Source organism: Anabrus simplex, chromosome 2 (assembly GCF_040414725.1).
Source record: "Anabrus simplex isolate iqAnaSimp1 chromosome 2, ASM4041472v1, whole genome shotgun sequence".
In the NCBI taxonomy this organism is placed as follows: Eukaryota; Metazoa; Arthropoda; class Insecta; order Orthoptera; family Tettigoniidae; genus Anabrus; species Anabrus simplex.
This window is the reverse complement of record NC_090266.1, coordinates 1,224,326,601-1,224,346,501: the sequence shown is the minus strand read 5'-3', so window position 1 is coordinate 1,224,346,501 and position 19,901 is coordinate 1,224,326,601. Positions and strand designations below refer to the sequence as shown.

The following is a 19,901-nucleotide window of genomic DNA, read 5'->3' as shown; positions in this document are numbered from 1 at the left end:
CTGTTACACAGGTGCAGCATTGTGTGACGCCAGTGTTCCGACTTCATTCACTGAACTTTATTGTCACAGGTTGTATGTAAACTGCAATGACCAGAAATAATTCATTTCTTACAATTCCTACCTAGATTTCTGTCTACTGGAAATAAAGAAATAAAAAGCACTATTCCCTAATACTGAAATGAATGTTCACTGTTCAAAGACCTCCGTGGTCCATGATGTAACTGTAATGCCACTGTGGCTGATACGCTTACCCACCCACTTATGAGCTATAACAGTAAGTCCAACATGAGCAAGGCTGTATTAGAGGAAATCAAAAATTAATTTTAACAAGTCTTGCACACAATGTGAATGATTATTCAATTAAAACTTAATGTCTCATGACTGGCTAAGTAGCAGAGTTGGTTAGATACTCATATTCTGTGTTCACGCTTAGAGGATCAAACCTCAGCAACAGTCAGGTGGCATTTAAGAACAATAGCTTTAGTGACAAGATTTTTAAACAACTCCTCTTCAGGGAGTACACTTGACAGTTGAATGCAGCATGCTAACGTGCATGCATTGTGCCGTACAGGTGCCAGATGTCCTGTTGGAAAACACCCCCAGGAATGCTGTTCATGAATGGCAGCACAACAGGGTGATTCACCAGACGGACGTACACATCTGCAGTCAGGGTGAGTGGGATAACCCCAAGAAAATTGCTCCCAAGACCAGAACTCCCGGTGTAGGTCCAATGTGAAGACGACGCAGACAGGTGGAATGCCGGCGCTCACCTAGCCGCCTCCTAACCAATACACGGCCATCATTGGAACCAAAGCAGAACTGGCTTTCATCGGAAAACACAAAGGACCTCCCACACTATCCTCCAACGAGCTCTCGCTTGACACCACTGAAGTCGTAGATAGCGGTGGTTTGGGATAAGTTGATACCTGCCTCTTTGTCATCATAAAGGCATTCATGACCCATTCACAGTTACTCGTCTAATCTCACATGTAACTAACGCTCTCGCACAGTATAGCCCGTATTTAAAGCAAACCTGATGTGCAACGTCATGGGCTGCTACTAGGACCACGCTAGTGCGATTTGCAGGAAATTTGAATCAACGTCATCTTTCAGATGTATAAACACGTGTACCAACATTCGTTAATCTAGCACGACCCCTTCTTGGTGTTTGGATTTTTTTTCTGCCAATGTAGTTTAATTAAAGTGAGAAAGTACAATTAGTAATGAATTTTTTTAGCAACAAATTACCTCCATAATATTTTTTATATTTAATGCTGAGTTACACCAATTAGAATCTGTGTCCATTTCTACTTTTATCCACTATTTATTCCATATTCATAGTCTTACCTTGAGTTGCAATGTATCTGTTGATAATTCCTGAACCAGGAATCTCCATGTTAACATAGTTGGCATTTATGTAATCCCCTGAAGTACCACCGCTGAGGATGACTCTTGTAATGTCATCTGAGAAAAACAAACATTTATTGGTATATTAAGCATATCATAAATCAGAGTTCATTATTTCAACAGTTAACATTTTACAAAAAGAGTAAACTTTCACAACATAACAAAACATTGACATACAGAAGAATCTGTATTAAAAACAGCACTGATGGTTCCAACAAAAAGGTGTCCTTTAGAAGGGCGTTGCTTAATAGAGATGGCGATTCTTTACATTGATGTTTCTTTTTTTTTTATGCTAGTGGCTTTACGTCGCACCGACACAGATTAGGGTTGGGCAGACCGGAACATTCACTTGTTCCGCAACATTAGGAACTTGAGGCGGAGTGTTTCGATACAGAGTGCCGAGACACGGGACAAAGGACACAGGACTGTAACTGCGTCCTAGAGAGAACTTTGAGAGGCAACAGGACATGCTCCGCTTCAGCTGGAATGTGCCTGAACCGAACGTGCTGTGCCAAGGCCGCACTAGATAGATTAGTTGGCCTTGGCTGTGTCTGCCTGTCGATACCGGCTGTGTGCCGCCCTGTGTTGGAGTGGATGATAGGAAAACTTAAAACGGTCCACCTTTTCAATACAAAAATGTTATAGTTTATTTATAACATGTATTTGTACTTGGAACTAGTTTCAACGCTGATTTGCGTCATCATCAGCCAAAATGTGGGAATAGGCAAGCATGTAGGCATTTATATTACACAAGGCGTTACATTAAACAATACACATCTTACAAGGAGATAAAATCAGGGACGAGTATAGAAACAAATGAATCGTTGAGAAAACAAAAGTTATACATATTAAAAATAACCTTAACCACACATCTTGCAGTGCGAAAGTGTTCTTCTTGAATGATTCCTGAATATAAAACACACGTGCACACATTTCTGAAGAGCCAGCAGGCAGGACAAAGTAAAGTGAAACCTTAAGAGTTCTCATTTTTCTATGTTCTGACTAACTAATGAAGTCTCCCATGAGTTCCTGATAAATATACAAAACAGGAAATTCTCCTTCACTCTCAACAATAGCTATAAAGAGCAACGGTAAAATTTCATTTTAAATATTGTGCAGAGACGTGAAAGCATGATTTTGAACATGATATAACTCCTTCATATAACCCAGTTTTTTACACAAGGTGTTACATTAAATAATACACATCTTACGAGGAGATAAAAACAGGGACGAATGTAGAAACACATGCATCGTTGAGAAAGCAAAGTTATACATATTAAAAATAAGCTTAACCACACAACTTGCAGTGCGAAAATATTTGCCTTGAATGATTCCTGAATACAAAATGCACGCGCACACACTTCTAAAGAGCCAGCAGGCGGGGAAAAAGTAAGGTGAAACCTTAAGAGTTCTTCTGAGAAGAGTTCATCATTCTTTCTATGATCTGACTAACTAATGAAGTCTCCCTTGAGTTCCTGATAAACATACACAACAGGAAATTAAACAATACACATCTTACAAGGAGATGAAAACAGGGAAAGTTATACATATTAAAAATAACCTTAACCACACATCTTGCAGTTTAAAGTAAATACAAAATTTTAATATTCCACCTTCTCAATACTAAAAAATCATGTGATGTTTTTACAAAAACATTACAATGACATTAAAAGGTACTAGTTTCGGTCCACTGTGGACCATCATCAGCCTAGCCAAATTACAACAGTAAAAGATATAGTGATAAAAATAGTATGGAGAAATGAGAGGATCTAAAAGGATGGGATGGTGGTGGAATGACAGATAAAAGTGAAAAAACCGTATTTGCAAATAATGATAAAAGTAACAGAAGTGTTCACAATGACAAGTAAAAACTTGTGAAGTCACGTAAAAACTCTTGATGAGATAGTCAGGTTGGCAGTTGCTCCTCTGTTGCACGACTGACAAATATAACTACGTATATGCTTCTAGAAAGTTGTAGATGTGAGTTCCACTTTTGCGTAGAGGGAAGAATTGTCCAATGAGACTAGCACCAGATTAAAATTGACAAAGTTGAACCTATTCTATGGTGGAATTAAAGGCTTTCTGTGTTGAACAGAAGTCTCAGTTCAATCGGAACCCCAATGAACCTGGGGAAAGAAGATAGTATTAACGCGGTAATCGGATAGAGAACAAGCGAGGCACCGGAAAATATAAACGATGACTCACCTTGCGCTGCGTGGAACAAACTTGCTAGATTGAATGCAACTTACGGAGTGAGCGTGGCGCGAAGTAGATCAGCAGGAAAGGGTAGGTGAATACGGAGGGGAGGAATGACGTAAGTAGTGGAGGGTGGGAGGGATGGGAAGGTTCAAGGCGGGGTGGACGGGAGAGGAAGTGAAGGTATTTGTACTGTCGGGGGACCCTTGATTGACTTAAAGAAAGAATTTTGAACGACCGATTTGTTTTTTCTGTAATAAGTAATGAAAAGGTCAAATAGAATATTGGGTTTCTCAGTTATTTCGTTGAGGTTATAGTTGGCATTAAAGTATTGATCTAAATGAATGTAAAAGTTCTCTATTATATTGAGTAGAGGTCCTTTCTTAGCTATTTTAAGAATGTCCATGTCTGTTTCAATATTCGTGAATTTGTGGTTATAGTCGACCATATGTTGGCCGATAGCTGAAAATTTGTTGTATCTGACTGCATTGAAATGTTCTAAATATCTAATGTTGAAGCTCCGGCCGGTTTGCCCCACATAAGAAATATTAGAGCATGTATTACATTTAATCCTGTAGACGCCTGATTTTGTGTACCTATTTATTTTATTAACACGTGATGTGTTATGTAAGATTTGTGTGTTGTTGTTGTTGGTTTTAAAGGCTATTTTCATACCTTTTTTCTTTAAAACGTTGGTGATCTTGTGAATTCCATTGACGTAAGTGAAGATGGAAAAAGAGTCATGTTTAGGTGGTTCTTTTTTAAGTGTGGTTTTGGGGCGAAATTTATGTTTGTTAATGATGTTTTCTATGAAATGGCTATTGAAGCCATTGAATCTGGCGATGTAGCGGATAGTATTCAATTCGGTATGAAGATCATTTTTATTCATAGGAACGTTGAATGCTCTATGTACAAGACTGTTATATGTTGCTTTTTTGTGGGGGAGGGGGTGAGCTGAATCTTGTCGGATTGTGACGGCCGATTGGGTGGGCTTTCTGTAGATCTTGTAGGTTAAAGATTCCTGTTGTCTAGTGATTGTAATATCCAGAAAATTGATTTTTTGATCTACTTCTGACTCCAATGTGAATTTAATATGCGGATCTATGTTATTAAGTGTTTGGAGTGTGGTGTGAGCATCTTCCAAGTTCTCGTTGGTAACTACTAGGACATCGTCGACGTACCTAGCCCAAAGGAGAATATTGTCGAATTTATTGTCGATTTTAGTGTTCTCGAGAAAGTCCAGATAGATTTCTGCGAGAATGCCTGATGCAGGTGAACCCATTGCCAGACCGTTTTGTTGATAGATGGTATCATTAAACGTAAAAAAGTTGTTATTTACAACTAATTTCAACAATGTAATGAAATCTTGAATTTCCAATTTACTCAAATGACTGTTTTTGGATAAGTTACTTTTGATGATGGGAATTAATTTAGAAATTGGAATGCTTGGGTACATGTTTACGATATCAAAGGAGTGAAGTGAGTAATGAGGTTGCATGTTAAATTTATTAAGTTTGTCTATTAATTCAAAGGTATTTCTAACCGATTTATTGGATGAAAAACGGTAATTTTTGCTTAGGAACTTTTGAATAAATTGTGCGGTTTTATATAAAGGGCTCGGTCTAAAATTAATGATTGGACGAATGGGAGCACCTGCCGTATGAATTTTTGGAAGAGCTCTAGCCGTAGGGAGCCCAGGGTTCATACTTATAAGCTGGCTTTTTTCATGTTCAGTGAGTAGGAAGGAGGAGTTTTTTAAGGTTTGTTTAAGGAGTCTTTGGACTTTTTGTGTGGGGTCTTTTTTAATTATGGAAAAGGAACTATCTTTAAAGAAATCTGATGTTTTACTGATATATTCGTTCTTATCAATAATTACGGTCGTGTTGCCTTTATCGGCCTTGGTCACGATTAGGTCGTTGTCCTTAATTTTTTTGTTTAGGGTGTGCAGGAGCTTCAGATCGGTTAGTACATTCCTGTTATTAGAATTGGCGGGAAAATTAGGTGAATTATTGCGAAAAAGGATGTTATTAAGTTTCTTTTTGATGTCATATCTTAATTCATCTTGTGTGTCTAAAGGCGTTTTAGAGATGGCTAATTCCGATTCTGTTATCATTGTAATAAGTGAATTGGTTGTGTTCAAATCGGGCCAGTTATGTTTGGGTCCCTTGGCTAAAATTCCTTCTTCATTTGGATTTAGGGAAGTATTGGATAGGTTAATTACGGGTGGATGAAAATGGTTACGATCGTCTGCTGGTCTACTATTGCGTCTAATTTGATAATCTTGCGATTTGGATCTCTTTAATTTCTCCAATTTATTATCCAAAATATGTTGTTTCTTGGTTAAGTCTATAAATAATTTATCTTCAACTGATTGGGAGAAGATTGTCCAATGCGCTTTAGATAACAATTTTGTTGCCGCAAGGTGAGACTCGTATAGTTTGAAAAAAGGTATGAAAATAGCCTTTAAAACCAACAACAACAACACACAAATCTTACATAACACATCACGTGTTAATAAAATAAATAGGTACACAAAATCAGGCGTCTACAGGATTAAATGTAATACATGCTCTAATATTTCTTATGTGGGGCAAACCGGCCGGAGCTTCAACATTAGATATTTAGAACATTTCAATGCAGTCAGATACAACAAATTTTCAGCTATCGGCCAACATATGGTCGACTATAACCACAAATTCACGAATATTGAAACAGACATGGACATTCTTAAAATAGCTAAGAAAGGACCTCTACTCAATATAATAGAGAACTTTTACATTCATTTAGATCAATACTTTAATGCCAACTATAACCTCAACGAAATAACTGAGAAACCCAATATTCTATTTGACCTTTTCATTACTTATTACAGAAAAAACAAATCGGTCGTTCAAAATTCTTTCTTTAAGTCAATCAAGGGTCCCCCGACAGTACAAATACCTTCACTTCCTCTCCCGTCCACCCCGCCTTGAACCTTCCCATCCCTCCCACCCTCCACTACTTACGTCATTCCTCCCCTCCGTATTCACCTACCCTTTCCTGCTGATCTACTTCGCGCCACGCTCACTCCGTAAGTTGCATTCAATCCAGCAAGTTTGTTCCACACAGCGCAAGGTGAGTCATCGTTTATATTTTCCGGTGCCTCGCTTGTTCTCTATCCGATTACCGCGTTAATACTATCTTCTTTCCCCAGGTTCATTGGGGTCCCGATTGAACTGAGACTTCTGTTCAACACAGAAAGCCTTTAATTCCACCATACAATAGGTTCAACTTTGTCAATTTTAATCTGGTGCTAGTCTCATTGGACAATTCTTCCCTCTACGCAAAAGTGGAACTCACATCTACAACTTTCTAGAAGCATATACGTAGTTATATTTGTCAGTCGTGCAACAGAGGAGCAACTGCCAACCTGACTATCTCATCAAGAGTTTTTACGTGACTTCACAAGTTTTTACTTGTCATTGTGAACACTTCTGTTACTTTTATCATTATTTGCAAATACGGTTTTTTCACTTTTATCTGTCATTCCACCACCATCCCATCCTTTTAGATCCTCTCATTTCTCCATACTATTTTTATCACTATGTCTTTTACTGTTGTAATTTGGCTAAGCTGATGATGGTCCACAGTGGACCGAAACTAGTACCTTTTAATGTCATTGTAATGTTTTTGTAAAAACATCACATGATTTTTTAGTATTGAGAAGGTGGAATATTAAAATTTTGTATTTACTTTAAGCATAGTCTCAACTCAATATGGAACCTAACAATGAAGTTTATTACTTTTAATGACACATCTTGTAGTGCAAAAATATTCGTCTTGAATGATTCCTGAATACAAAATACACGCGCACACATTTCTGAAGAGCCAGCAGGCAGGAAAAAGTAAAGTGAAACTTTAAGAGTTCTTCTGAGAAGAGTTCATCATTTTTTCTATGTTCCGACTAACTAATGAAGTTGGAGTGTCAACATTTTTTCATCCAGTTATATCTTTAATTCCAAAGCGATGACCCGCATTTTTCTTGGGTTTAAAAGTTTCCTTAAAGTCCAAATTAATTTTTAACATCAATCCCCGAGAAAGTGTTGAGGGAAATTTTCGAGATATTGAAGAAAGTAAATGGAAGTTGAGAGGGAAGGAATTCGAAGTGCAGAGAGCATAAGGCATGGGACGCAGGCGAAGCAGCTAAAGGAGTGCAGCGCAGAGCAGATTTTTGTAATCCACACAAATCATTGCACCATCGCAAGTTGACAGACAGGGCAGGACAGAGCAGAGCAGGCCGGTTCTACACCTACTTCCGCCTACCACGCGATGTCTTCGAAACACAGTTTCCTGCGCACGTGTCACGCAATTAGGAAATGGAGGAGAAAATTACCACAGCCATTCAGTCTCACCATGTTTTGTAGGTACTATGTGAATTAGTGGACTGCAATGCAGTATGTACGTATGTATGTATGTATGTATGTATGTATGTATGTATGTATGTATGTATGTATGTATGTATGTATGTATGTATGTATGTATGTATGTATGTATGTTCGTGAGAAAATGGCTGAACAGAATTTAATGAAAATCGGTATGTAAATTCGGGGAATAAGGCACTACAGTCCAGGCTATAAATCATTTTATTCACGCTGCGTAACAAGGTAGTTTAGAGAAAGGCCTAAAATGTAATCCACCGAGCAAGTGGCCGTGCGGTTAGGGTCGCGCATCTGTGAGCTTGCATTCGGGAGATAGTGGGTTAGAACCCCACTGTCGGCAGCCCTGAAGATGGTTTTCCGTGGCTTCCTATTTTCACACTAGGCAAATGCTGGGGCTGTACCTTAATTAAGGCCACGCCCGCTACCTTCCCAATCTTCCACCCTTCTTCCATCGCCGAAAACCTTCGGTATGTTAGTGCGATGTTAAACAAACAGCAAACAAAAGAATGTAATCCTCATATATCAATGAAACAATCCATGACCCAAGTTCTCGCAACATATAGAATTTAAGACAAAGATCTAATGTTGATTATGGAGAGCATCATCGCCGACTCCGTCGCCGTCATCCATCATCACATTTATGTGAAGAGATAAATACGGAAAATCATTCATCATGTCTTGTCAAATATAAATGCAAACGCGTTCACAACAGATTGTCAATGTTGATTGATTTTAGTATCTTATGTCTGTGACAACTAGATGAAAATCTAGCAGTACATTTGTAAATACATATTTTTCCCTCTCCCCCACTGTGATCCTATTAATGAATTTACCATGCAGGTTGGTCGTGCGGTTAGGATCGCCTTGCTATGAGCTTGCATTTGGGAGATAGGGGGTTCGAACGCCACTGACGGCAACCGTGAAGATAGTTTTCCGTGGTTTCCCATTTTCACACCAGGCTAATGCTCGGGGGGGGGGGGGGGGGGCTGTACCTTAATTAAGGCCTCAGTCGCTTCCTTCCCATTCCTAGCCCTTTCCTATTCCATCGTTGCCATAAGACCTATCTGTGTCGGTGCGACGTAAAAAATATAAAAAATAATTCTTTGCTTAGTCCATATGAACGCCGAACATCGGTAACATAGAAATATTGTTCAGTCTTGTAAACTAGCGAAGGTGGTTGTTTTTATTGCGATTGTCTTAAGCTGAATAACCGCGTTGCCATCAGCACAAGGGAAATTGTGAAGATGACTAACAAAATGAGAAAAATCGCGAAAGCTTGAAGAAAAAGAAAAAAGAGCCTCTTTATACTGGATGCCCCAGTATCACAGAGTCTAAAGAAAACATGTTATTTCTGAAAACCGACGAGACCCTGCGTGGCAATGTGCGCTCACGTCCACTTCGCAATTTCGTAACTTTCGCACTGTTCTGCTCTGCTCTTCCCTGCTCTGCGGCCAACTGCGTCTCAATGTGCGCCCGGCCTAACAGCAGGAAAGTACAACAATGTATTCATCCAGTTATATTTTTAATTCCAAAGCGACGACCCATATTTTTCTTGGGCTTAAGAGTTTCCTTAAAGTCCAAATTAATTTTTAACGTCAATCCCCGAGAAAGTGTTGAGGGAAATTTTCGAGATATTAATTACTCACTAATTACTCACAATACAGGCCAATACATTCAAGTGAAAATATTCTTGAATTGGTTACTTTTAAACACCTGCACTGCCATTGTAACCGTGTTATGTGTATTTTATACTGACCGGAAAAATCTTAACCTAATAGCATCCTTTAACGTGATTATCGGGCGCGAATTTCAGTGTTCCGACTGTTCGTTCACGTTCCCTGCAGCTATATGCTGGACCATGGCCATAACTACACACAGGCACACACCACACAGCACGTTCCGTACAGGCACACTCCCAGTTCCCACTGGCGCGGAACCGCAGAGCATGTAATGTTGCCTCTCGAAGTTCTCTCTACACTGCGCAGTTACAGTCCCGCGTCCCGTGCGCCCGCTGCACAGTAAGCTAGTAGGCGAAGGGCAGTGCATAGTGGCGCTTCTGATGGGACAGCGAGTCAGCGTCTCCGGCTCGCTTGAGAATGTTTCGGAACAATTGACACTCTGTGTTCTGGAACAGCGGAACATAACTGTGCACCGGCACCTTGTGCCGAAACAAGGACATAGTTCCCAACCCTAACACAGATAGGTCTTATGGCGACGATGGGATAGGAAAAGCCTGGGAGTTGGAAGGAAGCGGCTGTGGCCCCAGCATTTGCTTGGTGTGAAAATGGGAATCCACGGAAAACCATCTTCAGGGCTGCCAACAGTGGGATTCAAATCCACTATCTCCTGGATGCAAGCTCACAGCCGCGCGCCTCCAACCGCATGGCCAACTCGCCCGGTTTACATTGATGTAACCTATACAACCGTACTACAATGAAATATAATATGCCTCGATTGATTTATAGAACATAATTACTCAGGCGTGGCTCCATAATACGATCTGCAGAGCTGCAGAACCACCACAATGAAAAATATACAGTAATATATAGCGATTAGCGATCCCATCCTTCATACTGATTGTTTATATCGAGCCAAAGATCGATACCCATGCAGCTGCTAGTGATCTGGCAACCCTGTTTAGAACTGTGAACGACAGAACCGACAGAACATTAGGCGAGCACACACAACTACAGCCTTCTTCCGATAGGTGGCTAAGGGTCGCCCATAAGGTTCTGGATGAACTGCACGCCTTGCAGTACGTCTGACCTATTCCCGTGACCATAGAGTTAGTAAATAATACACTAGACAGTGCCACCGTCCATGAGAGAATCTCTGCAGCGAGCGAGCATGTTATAATCTCAGCTGTTTGGGAAAAGCTCACTCCAATGTACTAGACAACTTATAAAACTGTGTGGATACTGATATGGTTTAAAATTCTTACATGTCAACATCCTCAGATACTACAGTATAGTTGTGATGCTTCTGTTCAGTAGAAAGAAAGCCCAAATAGCTTAAATACAGGATAAATGCATGAAAAGAGGATGGTTGTGATTAAGTAACACAAAATAAATTTACTGTCCATGTTAAGTCTTCAAACAACGTACCTTATGATTGGGGGTATGTATATATTTTTGTCTTTGCTGTAAATGACCAGGACTTCAGCAAAATTCTATCCAACGACCGAAAACATTCTCTCGTACGAAGCGAATGAGCGAGTTCTTAGGCCTACAAGTATATGCAGTAATCATGTCTATGTTTCTCCGTAATGGTAGTGAATTCTTCCGAGTTAGGTAGTCATGAAAATGAAAACAGAAACACTAGTACCATTAGATGATGTTCCCCCTCCATTAAGAAAGCCGGCTGCCAAAGTTGTATGCAGGTCTAGGAACCTTTGTAAATATGAATGAGTCGATAGGTCAACATTTTTTTTTCGATAAGCGGATGAGGGACTTTATTTTTTGTAACTTTTTATTAGTTGTTTTTTGTACAAGTCACTTATTTATATTGTCTATGTCCCTCGAAATCGCGGTCTTACAAATTGAGATGAACGTCTACCTGTATTATTTCGGTACATTTTCGAGAACTTCACACTGATAGGACATGGAGTAAAGCATTTCCGCGGGGTTGGAGGAAGGATTCACAAGAGCTCAGTTGACATTTTCCGTGTGCAATACGAATTTAGATTTGTCTATTACACTTACTGCAATGGACTGGGCGTCACAGAGCAGAACCACCAACACGAGCCGTCACTGTAATTACTGTATGCAAATAGGAACTGCAATTATCGTATCCCATCATTACTTCTGCTGTAGAAAATCAGAAGTCTGTTTCATTCGAATACATATTTTTTCATGACTTCATTTTCTAAATTGTCCTTTATTAAAATCTGCTTTACATCGCACTGACACAAATAGGTCTTATGACAACGATGTGATAGGATAGGGCTAGGAGTGGGAAGGAAGCAGCCATTACCTTAATTGATTATGATGATGCTTATTGTTTAAAGGGGCCTAACATCTAGGTCATCGGCCCCTAATGGTACGAAATGTAATGACAATTTCTAAATTCAAAATCATCCACTCACCAGAATAAAAAAATGTGAGGAATGAATGGATGAATATGAATTTAAAACAACCAGTGGATCCAACCCAGAAACTATCATAAACAATAGTATTACTGACCAAGGGACTGCTTCTAAAGCACAATCCTGAATCACGGATGCTTGTTGTCTAAAGGAGTCCAAAATCTAGGTCAACGGCCCCTCATAATGGTACTTATCACTGGTAAAGTAGAACCATGGTATCTGTCATGTTGCAGTACTAATCAAAAGTAGTGTAGACTCACTGTGTTCCACACATTATGGTACTACTCACAAGTATTGTACGTCGCACAGGTAACGCAGTCTTATGGTGTTTCTCACATAATGGCACCACTCATAGGCAACACAAACCCATGGTGTTCCTCACCTAGGTGTACTTATCACAGGCGCTGGTACTCCCGGGTGGTCCTCATATAGTGGGTACTAATCACAGGCAACACCCAGAACTGTGGTGTTTCTGACAATGGTACCAATCACAGGTACTGGAAACCCACAGTGAACCACTCTCTGCTGCTACTAATCATGAACCTATTTTGTACCTAACATAGTGGTGCTACTCACAAATAAAGGCAACCCATGTTGTTCTCCGTGTGATGGTACTAATCACAAGTAGTTTCATGGTTCTAACACATTCATCCCTTGGTCGTCGCTTTTAGTTGCTTCTTACGACAAGCAGGGGATACCGTGGGTGCATTTTTCTTCTGCGTCCTCCACCCACAGGCGGTATAACCTTAAATGAGGTATAGCCGAATTTGCGAGGTGTAAAAATGAGAAACCACAGAAAACCATCTTCAGAGCTGCCGACAGTGAGGTTCGAACCCACTATCGCTCGAATGCAAACTGTTAGCTATGTGACCCAAAACACAAAGCCACTTGTTCGATGAATTGGCCTTTAACTTGTTAAAAATGTTATTCATATGTTGTCCAGTTGCACGGTCTTTCAATGGTGCCGATCAACGAATTCTGTCGGTGTTAGACAAAACTTGTTGAAGCGACGCCGTTTCATCACTATCACCAACGCCACGCCCTTCAGGCAAGCAACACTTTGCCGAAAAAACACTCGGGATATGAGCTACGAATTTTAGGTAAATAAATATAATAAAGTATGAGAATTATTCTTTATTTATTCCTAAAAATTACAATCCTTTTCTTAATTATCGTTATCCAGTCGATTAGATTAGCAGTTTGCCTTTTTCTACCGCTACGAGTGCTAATGTGACGTAATGCAGAGTTTCGCTTAAGCTCTTATAACTGCATTCGGGGTGTACATTAAAAAAAATTTTTTTTTAAAACACCTGAGGGTACTGAACCAAGGAACACATTATAGAAAGAACTGTGTAAATAAGTCAATTTAGCTAGGATTTGAATCAAAAAGAAAACAAGAAAGAAGCGATTTTAGGCTGTTTTTTCTGAACTGCGTTTAGGCCAGAAGTGATTTTTGAAATGTGGTTTTTAGTTTGATAGAGCTGTATAGTATGGGGAATGTTTTCAACATTAAAAAACATTCCAGAAAGTCGTGTCACAGCCGAGTACTACACCACTGGAAGTAGTGTTGTTTGCGTACACCCTCGGAACAGCTGGAGCAGAATACTGTAGTGCTGAGTGTGACAGCTGTTTGAGTAGTTCACCGTGTAGAGAGGCCACGTGAATCGACCTTGCTGACCGTGGCCAATTTTCCTTGGAGTCTTGTGTCGTAGCGGTCAACAGCCCGATGATCAAACCTATCTGCGCGCAGCTGTTGTGTGTCAAGTGCGAGCGAAAGTGAAAGATGGAGCCTGTACCTGCTGTGGGAGACTTTGTAATTAGACAGCAATAAGTGGAGCAGAGTCATTCATTGTTGAATATAAATTTGTGTACTAACTAGGTCAAGGACAAGGAGTAAAAAAAAGAATCTTTCTGCTTTGACAACACATTTTTTGATGAAATATCCCTTCATTCCTTATGATTTCCAATGTTACTTTCCCTTGGTTTTATTTATTTTCTCTTTCTTTCTGTGAAGCATTCCTTTCTCTTATGGCTGCTTTCACTCTTTCATTCCATGATGATGTTTCCTTCTCCCTATCTTTCTACACCCTTCTTCCCACACAGACTTCAATTGGTTCCTTTACCAAGATGTCAAGTTATGGCACTGTATACAGTTGATGTTCTATCATTGGTGAGTGAAAAGCAAATAATAGAATTTAAAAATAAAAAAATTGAAGAAACATATAAGAGAAGGTAAACTTGCCAACACAGAAAGTGAACATCCCCTGGATGCTACGATTGCCTGTGACACATACAAGTGGAAGGATAGGATGTGCAACAAGACTTTGCTGAGCTACATTCTGTTTCATTATTCTTATATGGCCACAGGATATGGCTTGTTATGTCTCTCGGCCTTGGACATAATACAACAGTCCAGTGGCCACATTAATTGCAATGTATGCACTATATTTTGCCTGGTGGTCGTGTTAATGGTTTGCCTTCAAATGTGCAAGCTCTGTCAGTCAAGTAGGCAGCCGTGCATGCTAAATTGTGGGTTATGACATGACAGTCGGTCCTGGACGGTCCTCTCAGCACAAGGACCATGCACAGCCATTGTGCATGACGTTTCCCAGGCATGTGGCCATGGAATGGATTAGGGCAGAAGCATACATATTGTTGTAACCTGCCACCTCGTCACAGGTGGCAACAACATCCCAGAAACATCGTTCATATATGGGAGGGAGTTGGGCCAGGTCTCCACCATTACTCTGTAAGTCTCGGCCCGTATATTCTCAATGGGATTCATGTCTGCCCCACAAGGAGGTCAGTCGGTTTAATTCAACCTGACCTTGCCCTGTGAAGCACTTCGGAACTAACTAGGAAGTGTGGATCAGAGACAGGTCCTACTGAAATTGTGTAAAACCAGCAGGATGAAGCACCCATATGGAAGGTACCATAATATTTTCTAAAATGCATACATTCTGATCAGCAGTGAGACGTTGTTCCAATTCTGTGCAAAATTCCTATCCCAAGAGAGCAACACACAGCAGATACACAGCCAGAGTGCTATTGCTCGGCCATGTATGTTGGATTGTGTTGGGTGCTAAAGGGGCGAAACACATGTTCCGGCCCACTTTTTGCCAAGAAAAGCATGCTCTTGTTGGAGAATATGACATTCAACCAATCATGTACCACACTGTCCTTGGCAAACGCAAGGTGGAACACCTTCTGCACATCAGTGACTCACTGAAGGGTCTCACAGCAGTCTTCAAACAGCCGGGAAAACGCGCAGACTCAGCGATCAAGTGATCGTTCTGTTCCTGGTTCGAGACCTGCCATGAACCTGAGCCAGCATGTCGGCTTATGTCTCCCAATTCTTGAAAAAGACGTTCTCCAATGTGTCGCTGTATTCTGCGGGATGCCATAGCACTGACCAGCCTCTGCCTCTGTTAAGATTTCCTTGTTCAATGAGAGCAACTACTTGCTCATGGATGCGAGGTCCTTGGCGTGCCATAGTTGCCAGCAGAATGATCAACCTGTTATCTGATTGGTTCGCCCACTGTCACGGTTCACGGAGACTTCATGGTTCTGTTCCATACTGAATTGTAATCACAATAATAATTATTAATTTAATGTTGTAATGGTCCACCTTCCAATATTGTATATGCAATATTTTGATTTACATTAACTAGGGACTAGTTTTGGCCCGGGCTGGCCATCTTCAGTCTTAATATAAAACATCTAATAACTAAACAAATGTACGCACACACAATTGACAAAACAAATTAAAAAATATATACAATAGACATTAAAAACTGGGATGAAATTATGAGAATAAACTAGGCTCTAAATTCTTAGCATCTTGAATATTCTCATCATCGAGACTCTTTCATGCACTAACATTCACAGAACTGTTAATTCAATCAGTGCTAATCATTGTAATTTCAATTGTAAACCAGGAACTGGCAAATGTTGATCCTGTAGTCAATCACCAAATCTAGTTGAGTGGTGTTAGCCGTATGCAAGTCACTGAACGCCGCTGTAAACAACCACCAGCTGACGCAGAACTGCTAGATGGTGTTTCAACATCAATCAACGTAATAAAATGAAATGCTCTTGTAGTGCTTGTTAAAATCATGCTGATATGTTGTTGGACACTGTCAGGACGGCATATAAAGATGTGATTAAAATAGATACATTGTGTCCATGAAGTTAAGCTCGCATTGCAGAATGTGGTGTGTGGCCTATTGTTGTGTGTGCCTCATACCCACTGGGCCAACAGGCATGCATCACGTACCTATTTGTCCGCCTGCTACCTTCCACCTCGCTCACGTTTGAGGCCATTTACAGCAACTGGTGGTATCTAATTGCTTCCCACACTTGTCGACACTCCAGTTATGATGGAAACTTCTGTACGAGTAATGAATGTTTCATTGCCCGTGAGTTTCGGACTAGGAACCACATCGTCATCGTTGCAGGTGACAATGCTCGTTACTGTACAGTTGGACTTATGATTTTCTAGGTGTTCACTTTTTGTGTCTCTAATAAACTGGGGAGTCTGGTTTCAAGTGTCCTTGATCTCCTGCATAAAATGTCTTATCACACCAATCATATTGACAGGATGTCATGGCATCCAATTTGCACCAGTTCTGATCTCTGTAGAATTCTTTAAGCAGAAAATCATCTGGTGAATTCAACATTGTCATAAAGCATTTGGGTGACATCTTCACTTCCAAGCCAATCTAGTTACAGTGAAACCTCGTAAGTGCATTCTTCATTAATGGTGTTTTCTCACTTAGCATATCGTAAATTTGAAGTCCCGATTCATGTCATATTAAATCTATATAAAAATACTTCATTTACCACGTCACAAATTAGCGATAATACCGCTTAGTACGATCACATTTTCTGTAGCCCTGAAAATGTTTCTTGTCATCCCTCATGAAAAAAAAAAAAAAAAAACGTGATTTCCAACAGAGATAGAGCTTTCGGCACAGAAAGCAGATCGGGAAAAGTTACGCAAAAATGCCTTGAATTCCTCAGGAGAGTTCAATTTTGCTGAAATGCTGAATAATCCAGTAAGCCTGTTCGTGCTTGTGATTGTATTTCGCATTCCATTCAGAAGTTAGAAATTAATTCTGTGTTGAGTGATACTGTGAAGGGTAGTGAATATTTGTCGTGTGATAGCCCAGTTATGGTTACTGAGAATGTCGTGAAATAGCTTATTAATGAAGACAAAATTAAAATACAGGAAGTGGACAAACATCCGCATCTTTCAGCGGTGGCGCGTATCTTGACAATTGCATCTTCAAGTTTCGACTCATGTCAACCGATCAAAGTGTTGTCGCATTCAAGATAACAGTCGGTCATTCTCTCGCACATGGCCGAGTTTAACCTCCAAGTAATTCACGATTGGAAAGTGTGACCAGAAAACAAAGTTCAATAATCCACTCGTCCAAAATACAAGGCTTTAGCCAACATTTGTTTTGGAAATAGTGCGATCTGCAATAATACGGTTATACTTTTACGGGTGCCAGTGCAAATCTTTTCATGTTCGTCTGGTGTTTTACACACCTTTTAGAACACTGCTGTTATTTAAAAAGGTCCAGTGGGAAAGATTTTTGTATTTGTTCGCTCGTTTTTTCACGCCTTTTAATACTCTTATCTCATCTTTAGAAATGGTACACAGCCTGTATCTTTCACTGTACGCACACAAACAATGTAAAATGCACGCTTCCATGTGATAAATATCTTTTTTGATCCGTATTGATGATATTTGACTGGAATAATAACAATAAGTTATTTTATTAATTTGACCACCTAATCAATCAATACAATAAGTCTTGTCTTTGTTGATTTACATTGACATGTTAACTGAAATGGTACATGTTTTGCCTTGTATATAGGCATCATCAGCCATTGCCTTAATCTTGAAATAAAATCAGGCACCTGATTAACATGTAAATAAAATAAAACTAATTTTTAAAAAGTCTTGGAGAGACTTGAACTAAAATTAACATATAGTAAAAGACTTGTACAATGTTGGTTTTAAAGATATTGCAATGAGTGAAGAGTTTACAATTGGTGAAAGTATTTGCAATATTGACATTGGAAGGCTACTATTATAAGTAAAGTGAACAAAGCAACAGTCTGTTATAAACAAGTAGTAAGATTGCTATAAAATTATGTTGACCGACCAGCGGTTACTATTAGACAATGACGAAAATGACGATCAAAATCGTATTTATTCAAAAAATAATGTTGAAAAAAATTTTTTTTTTCTTTTACAAAAAACAATATAAATATAAGTCACCACCTTATCAATATAAAATTTATTCACATTCAGCTAGTAAATATGGTCAAGACCGGTTTCGACCCCTAGGGGGTCATCTTCAGTTGACATGCATAAAAGATATATTTTACAAAAACATCACATATAATGATTAAAACTTGAATTAAATCGAACTGATCATAAATGTTGGTATGTATGTCTTGGTACATTTGAGCTATTGTATGTGTCAAGCCTAAGTTTCCCAGCATACAGTGTCAAGGTAAGTAGTTAGCTAATATACATCATCCATGAAATTACATGCTATTTTTCATGTTATCACTATCTAATTTGGGTTGTACAATGTGGAATGAGATATACATACATTTGTGTAAATTAATAGTAGTAAGTTCAGTAATATACATTAAAAATTGGTTCTTAAATTACATTAATTGATTATTGATCAGTCATATGAAAATGTAGAATTATTGGTTTGGACACTTGTGATTAAAATATTAGTATGCAATACCTTGTTGGCATATATCTTAAATACTAAAGTATCAGTTTATAAAGCCTATTATTCTTATTTTATGTCTTGGAATAGGGTTAAACTTTTAAAAAACTATTTGTTTTGTTGAGCATAGGTATTGGATAATCTTGTTAAATTGGACACATAACTAAAACAGTGGTATATATATATACCTTGTTAAAAATACATTGCATTAACGTTATTAATATGTGGTGCTATATATACATTGTTTGGGGTAAAATGGGGTTAACAAGGTTTTCACAACAGTATTTGATTAGTTATAATGTTCCGATATAATGGGTCCGTAAAAATATATAACTATATGCAAAATTGCGGTTAGATAAGTATTTGTATAATCTGCTTGCAATTCAGGTAATATTTGGTTGTAATGTCTGGCGATATTTTAGGCAGCTACTGTTGTTAGAGCTATTAAGAGTCTTGAATATATTGATGGAGCATGTTCTTCTTTTCGTGTGCCGTAATATGTTGAGTTGGTGACATTTGTAAGAACGCGTTGAATGTTATGCGTCCTGGTAGGGTGCACGTTGATTTTATCGTAGAAGCATATATGTTGTGAAAACAAAGTATCTGGAAGTAGAAATAATGAGTGTGAAAATGGTGTGGTATGAAAGTGTAACAGTAAATCGTATGTCGTTTCACTTACGTTAGGTGTTGGAACCGTGCACTCTGTGTAGCTGCCTGTTGAGATCTGATGCGTGTTGCTCTGAGATTGTAGTTGGCGACGGTAGAGGGGAGGTTTGCGGGGATGGGTGGAGTGTTAGTGACGGGAGTGGGGTTGGAGGGGAGGAGGTCTTGGGGCGGTTGATTTGAACGTATGGGTTTTTGTTTATTAATTCTTTTAAGGTAGAAATCTTTTAGTAAGGGAATTACTGCATGAAAAAGAATATTGTTTCTGTCTATGCTTTCATTTAAGTTGGAGTTCGGATTGACGTATTTGTCTAAATTTATGTAAAATTCTTCTATTATACTGAGCAAGGGACTTTTTGGATTCATATTGAG

General features: G+C 39.2%; 1 protein-coding gene across 1 annotated transcript in view; it reads right to left on the bottom strand.

Moving 5' to 3' along the window:
* Positions 1-19,901, bottom strand: part of Ptpmeg (protein tyrosine phosphatase Meg) — a 502,744-nt gene that overhangs the window by 158,046 nt on the left and 324,797 nt on the right. Inside the window, exon 16 of the mRNA XM_067142262.2 lies at positions 1,348-1,464. Within this exon, the coding sequence (XP_066998363.2) occupies positions 1,348-1,464 (117 nt within the window). The remainder of the gene's footprint in view (positions 1-1,347; positions 1,465-19,901) is intronic.